Below are 6,297 nucleotides of genomic sequence, written 5' to 3' on the forward strand. Positions count from 1 at the left end.
GGGCAGTAAAAGGAATAAAAAGAATTTTGCCTGGAAAAATGGAGTCTTTTTGGTTTTCTGAGGCATTGGGTAGCTGTGACCTGCAGGACAAATGTGAGGCTGGTGACTCTTGGTGCGCAGGGATCATGTGATGGGGCACTGGCATATGGACAAGGCTGGAGACAGGTCAGCATGGAGATGACTTGTAGGGCTCTTTCTCCTGGCAAAGGCTCTGGAGCAAGGCCTTTAGTGTCCTGTATTTAACAAATGCAATTTCAAGCCATGAGAATGATAAAAACCTCTTATTGCTTGAATATCGGAACTTTAGGAAAGGAAAACAAAATTCTTGATGCAAAAAAAGACCCTCCTTGTTGTGCCAGAGCCTGGCTCTCCCCTTGGGCACGTCCCAGCCTTGTCCCTGGGGCTCTGTCAGTAATTTGCTCACAGCTCTTTACAGGCATCACCAGAACAAACCATATTTTTCAGGAAGGTGTTTTAAGTGTCGGGGAAAGGGGGATTGCTGTGTGTGTAAGAAATCCCAGCACAAGACATGGCGATGCTTCCATTTTATTGGGGGTTTGAGCGGGTGAGGGGACAGCTTTGTGCTCTCATCTCTGGAACGGCTGCGCCTCAGTTCAGAGAGGAGCTGGCGCGGGGAGTTCGGCACATTCCTCTGTTCTTGATGCGCACGTGGCTGCTTCTTTGCCTGGAAGAGAGGATAAAATTGCTGGGGGGCTGCCTTCAGGTCCCTGAGACACAGCAGAGCCTGGCTCAGAGGACAAAAGCAAAAATAAAACTGGAAAATACTGCTTAAATCATCATCTAAGTGTTATTCACAGCAATCAAGGCCACATATTCTTGACAGGGAGTTCAGGGTTACCATGGACATGTGTTAATTAATTCCAATGAGCTCAAGAGTGCTTTCTGACACCTCCTGGCAGGATAATTCACCTCCGTGCTGCAGGACAGCACTGAGACACCTCTAATGCCTGTCTGACTGCAGACAATAAAGGTTATGAATTTGTTTTGTAGGTTTTTAGAGACAAAAGCCTGCCACTGTGTCTCACTTGGGTTCAGCCTGCTCCCAGCCTCCCCTTCTGATTGCTTCTGCAGCAAAAGTGAGAGAAATATTAAAAAGGTACCTTTAAAAAACTATTTTCTTTTTTTTTTTGTCCAGTAGTGGACCTGATTACTCTGAATTGTTCCATTTTCACGCGGAATCATGATGTTCTCCGCTTTGGAAAGACAGATCCATTTCTCAGGTGCGTAGGGAAATGCTGGTAAAGTGATTTGCGTTTTGCAAAAAGCGTTTTGCATGCTGGTCACAGTGAAGTGACCAAAGGTGACAGGTGAGACGCTGCTGCCGCAGGGACCTGCCAGATGCTCTCTGTAGTTATTCCCAGACTCCTTGCAGGCTTCCAGCTCTTGTCAGACCAGTTGCACACACAAAACTGCAAATGGCACTTCATCCTGCCTCTCGGCTGACTTTTCCCCATGGACCAAGGCTTTATAGACGAGGACGCCCCATTTATCTCTGCCCCAAGACATTTGGCACCAGGCAGCTTCAGAGTCCTGGTGCCCAGCCCAGATGGCCCTGGCCAGGAGACCAAATGGCTGTTCCTAACCTCAGAATTCCTTCACTTGGGAACAGAGCAGGGGAGCTGCAAGGCTCGGGGCTCTGACCCACAGGAGCAGCTGCTTGGAGCTTGCACAAATGGGAATTCTAAGAGCTCTGGGAATGCAGCGCCTGTCAACACAAGGTGGGTGCAGCACCGTCTTCTCATCCATCCCATCTGTCCTCTGACTCCTGGCCAGCTCTGAACACACCACCAGCTCAGTCTTTCTCTTTTTGGTACCCCAGTTTCCCTTCTTGTGACCACTGGATTCTCCCATCTCTCCGAAGCTGCTCTCTGCACTGGGGAGATGCAGCATCCTGGATACCACTTCGCACAGCTGACCGTGGAGCCTTTCTCGCTCAGTTTACCCCGCTCTTGGTCTGTGGCCAAAGCCCTAATAATGTTGTGTCTGATGAACCTCCCACCCCCATCTGTTGCACAATACAGGGACAGCTGGTGCTGGGCTGCTGGCTTCCAGCAGGGTCATTACCACCCTGCCAGGCCGTGCCGGGTCATTAACTGTGGTGCTTTTGCTGAGGAGAACCCACTCAGCCTCCCTCTGCCTGACTGCATCATACTCAGCCTTGAAAGGTAAACCAGCATTTGAACAGGCCAGCAGCAGAATATGTGGCAGCAGCCTGGGTTAATGAAGCAAAAAGGGGACAACCCAACTGACAATATTTATCCAGGCTCATTTTTTTTCTGGTGATCTGGATTCTGTTCCTTGTTCCTGCAGAGTTAGCAGGGAGGCGATGCTCCTGAAAGCAGAATTTGGCTCCACAAGCCCACTCATCCAGAGACAGAAAAGCTGGACTTTGAACTTCACAAATGTCTCTGCTGATGGCAGATGGGCCTGTGAGCCTGATCACCAAAAATCCCTGCCTACACCATGTGAAGTCAAGGGTGAAGCTCCCTTAGCCCTGCAGACTGGGACATCTGGCTCCAGATAAGACTCAATCTTCCCGACAGAGATTTTTGAACCACTTAATAGCATTGAGTTGGAAGTAATTCCTTCACTTGTCTGACACAGAGTGCTTCCAATGTATAAATATACTTTAAATTACCTAGGGCCCAAGCCATATGAAATGCATCGAGTCTTGTAAGAGACACCCTTAGCATTTGGACCTGGCTTTCTGCTAGAACAGAGCAATCTGGCACCAGCACAGATTAAATATAAAGCTCATTCTTAAAAATACCCAGAGCAAATTGTATCCTTTCATATGCAGAGAAGACAGAAAGCAGAGCTCAGCTATAAATTCCTGGGGTGAAAAAACATAGTTTTTTCCTCAGCCACCACACATCTGAGGTCATCTGGAAAAATATCCTTCAGCCCGTGTGCTAGATCTGGGCAGACTTCGAGGACTTTGCCATTTGTCTGAGATCCTGGATGCCTGCCAGCTCTCGCTGCTGCTTGGCAGCTGCAGGTACGGGGAGGTTTTGCTTGTGGGCAGCATGTGTGCTGCGAGCCACACACAATGGGCCCATTCCTCAGCTGGAGGCCACATGCTCAGAGCAGCGGGCGCAGCATCTGTGCGGGAGGCCAGATCCGTGCCAGATGTGCTGGGCTCACTGCCCACGCTCCACCCAGCTGCATGCAAGCAGCTTTCTTTCTAGGAAATCCCAGCTATGTGTAGTGGCCCTCATCTGTGTGGCATTTAGACTTGCAGCAGGTCGAGATACTCACAGGTTGTGAAGGCACAACAGGCACTCGTTGCTGTACAGGACGTCATCGGTGCCACAGACGGGGTCAAATTCCCTTGTACACCCTCTTCTTAGGTTGAAATTCTCACAAGCTGCCTGGAGACACAAAACGGTGATTTTGAAAATGTGAAACCTGTTCTCAATTTACCAAAGGAGCTTTGTTTTCACAGAGAGGTGCACGTTTTGTCTGTCTTGATAACCCATCCTCAGAGCTCCGCTGTGAGCTCTCAGAAACACTGGGACTGTCTACCACCACGTGCCTTGGCCAGCTGAACTCCACCTGGCACTGCTGCACACCCTTAGGAGTAACAGTAGAGAGTAAATAGTGCTCCATGGGCACTGGCTGAGCATGTTCTTCCCAGTTTTTATTTTTATGCTACAGCAATACCTGTCCTCACACTTGCAAGCCAGAGACTAAGGGGATTTCTGACCTTCTTGGCAGGTAACAGCAATATTTAGCTTTTTAGGAACTTTTTCTTCACTCTTTGGGGGAAATGCAGTGGAAACCCAGCACCATCACTGGGGTTTTGCTGTGGCACAGCTGGAGGAAGGGGGTTTCCAGGCACTGGTGTTTTTGGGCTGCCAGCGCACTCTACTCCACTGTATTTAGCAATGGTGTCTCCTTCTGTACAGGTTAGTGCTGTCTCACTTGTGTCACACAAAACAGGAGACTTCACCTCTGTTCCTGGAGCTGCATCCATCTCAGCGTTTCCTAGAGAAAGAGGAGAGAGAAAGAGATAGAGAGAGAAGACACCTTAGCACCCATCACTCGGGCTGGTTTCAAGGGGAACAGAATAAAGACAGTTTAGGCTGAAGACTGTATGTCTTCACACAAACACCTTCATCCCAGAAAACAATTTCTTTCCTTGGATCTCCCACATTTCTCAGCTGGACCCCTCCCTGCTGGGTCATCCTCTTTCCCCTGGCAGAAACACTGTAATGGTGCAAGGCCCTGCCAAGACAAAATGCATTTCTAGAGACGTCACCTGCCAGCTGTCAGGGAGCAAAGGCGGCTTTTGTCATGTCTTACCACGTGTCCATGAGTAACTGAGAAACTCCTGCTGACACTGGGCAGGTGCTGGAGTAAATCCAGGGCAATTTTTCTACTGTTCCTTGGTTTGTACCACAAGCAAGCAGAGCAAAAGGCGAGTTGCTGAAGGTCTCTACTAGAAGGAGACCCTGAGGTCTCATATCAAAGCTGGTGGGATTAAGCCATGATTTTGATGGGCTTGCCCATGGAGAAGCTGGCCCTGAGCTGGCAGCTGGGATCACATGGGTGGAACATGTGATGGGTGTGTTTTGAAAAACAACCTGAATGTTTTTTGGCAAAAGGCGGAACTGAGAAGAAGATCCTGGGTTGCTTTTAAATCCAGAAGTCATCTACATGGAGGATTTATACTACATCTCTGTTAACAACCAGCACGGCCCAAGAGCAGTGAAACGTTTTGGTGCTGAGGAGCTGGTAGCCGCACCATTTAATATTACAAGGATTTTATTCTGGACTAGCACAGGTCCAGACCCAGGAGCTGCATCTCACTATGTGCTCAATTCACCTGAAATGAGCCCAGATTTTGTGCTCAGACAGTGCTGCAATGGCAGCCTCTGTGCAGTAAACAGGATGACAGAGGACCTGCTTCAGAAGTACCCTCCTGTTTGGAATGAGCCCACTAAAGCAGGACCTGAGGAGCAGCAACAGCTCATGTTCTCATCCCTCTGCACCATATGGGATTTTGAAAACACAGTTGGCTTAAACATTGGCTTTGGTAGTGAGAGCTGCATTTTCCCTTGCATAGATTCATTTCCTGTCTTCTTGGATTTGCTTTTTTAAAACCAGAATAGCACCTATTCACTCTGAAAGGATCACACTGTCCTAGAAATCACCAGTTACAGGACAAATCCTACCCCTGAAGAAAGAGCGTCAGCCCAGCAGGTCTGTTCATTTTTGGGAGCAGGTGCACCCTTTCAAAGCCTTTGTTTTAGGTTTGCTCACAGGCAAGCACAGGTTTAATGCACATTGGCCATTGGAGCATTCCCTGCCCAGGGCCACAGCAAGGTCCCAGCACCAGCTGGTCTCTTCCCACACTCACCTTCCCATGTGGCAGACCCAGGAGCTTTAGCAAGGAGAGGAAATGTTGCACTAAGCAAAATGTTGGACTCACCTTGGTAGAAGCAGAGCGCCAGGGAGAGGAGCAGGAAGACACCAGCTACCTTCATGGTCAAGGTGATGTTTTATTGAGCACAGCAGAGAGAAACCAGGACACTCCTCAGTGTCTCAGAGATCCTGTCTCTGGCAGTCTGCTGGGACATTTATACCTTTCCCCATTCTTGGCATCACACCACCCAGCCAGCTCCACCCTGCAGTCCTGTGGTGACAACATTCAAAGTACAGGGACAACACCAGGTGGCAACTGGCTCATTGGTGGGCGCAAGGATGAAAGCCTCTCCCAAGCCAATGGAGGTAATAATCCTTATCTCCAGCGAGGACTGGGGCCCTGTCCCAGGTGTGGGGGACAGCTCTGGGTCTGCACTCCAAGCAGTGATAGAGCAACTTTGTACAAGGAAGCAAGATTGGAGAAATGGGCAGGACAGCAGGGGAAATACAGTTAGCAGCAGGGTGGCTTTGATTAATGACCCTGCTGCTGCCGCTCTCAGGGTGCAGCTGTCTGGTGAAGCCACCTCTGGGTGAAGATGGCTTTGATCCACACACACCTTTCCAGATGCGATCCACAGAGCAGAGCTGGGCTGTTGCAGCTCCCCTTCCCTCCATGGGCAGGCAGGAATGGGAGCAAGGATTGCTCCTGGAGAGCAGAGCTTGGCTGTGCCTTGGGCTCGCTCGTGGCTGCATATTCAGTGCTGCTATTTTGACTGCGCATCTCTGATTGCAGACAGCAGCCGAAATGAGCCGCTGGGTCGGACGCTGCTCCCTTCCCCTCTCCCTGCCCGCAGTTGGGAGTAAACCCTGGGGATTTCCTGCAGTTACACCACCAATGGTGCATTGCAG

General features: G+C 49.9%; 1 protein-coding gene across 1 annotated transcript; it reads right to left on the reverse strand.

The window, feature by feature from the left end:
- Positions 1–530: 530 nt before the first annotated feature.
- On the reverse strand, positions 531–5,588 carry LOC125333512 (pancreatic secretory trypsin inhibitor-like). The gene is made up of 4 exons (XM_048319412.1): positions 5,456–5,588; positions 3,974–4,008; positions 3,280–3,392; positions 531–685 (listed from the first exon to the last, which is right to left on the reverse strand). Exons 1-4 carry the CDS (start codon positions 5,508–5,510, stop codon positions 610–612), a joined length of 279 nt encoding a protein of 92 aa, XP_048175369.1. The 5' UTR covers positions 5,511–5,588; the 3' UTR covers positions 531–609.
- Between the last annotated feature and the right edge of the window lie 709 nt (positions 5,589–6,297).

Source organism: Corvus hawaiiensis, chromosome 15 (genome assembly GCF_020740725.1).
Source record: "Corvus hawaiiensis isolate bCorHaw1 chromosome 15, bCorHaw1.pri.cur, whole genome shotgun sequence".
Taxonomy (NCBI): domain Eukaryota; kingdom Metazoa; phylum Chordata; class Aves; order Passeriformes; family Corvidae; genus Corvus; species Corvus hawaiiensis.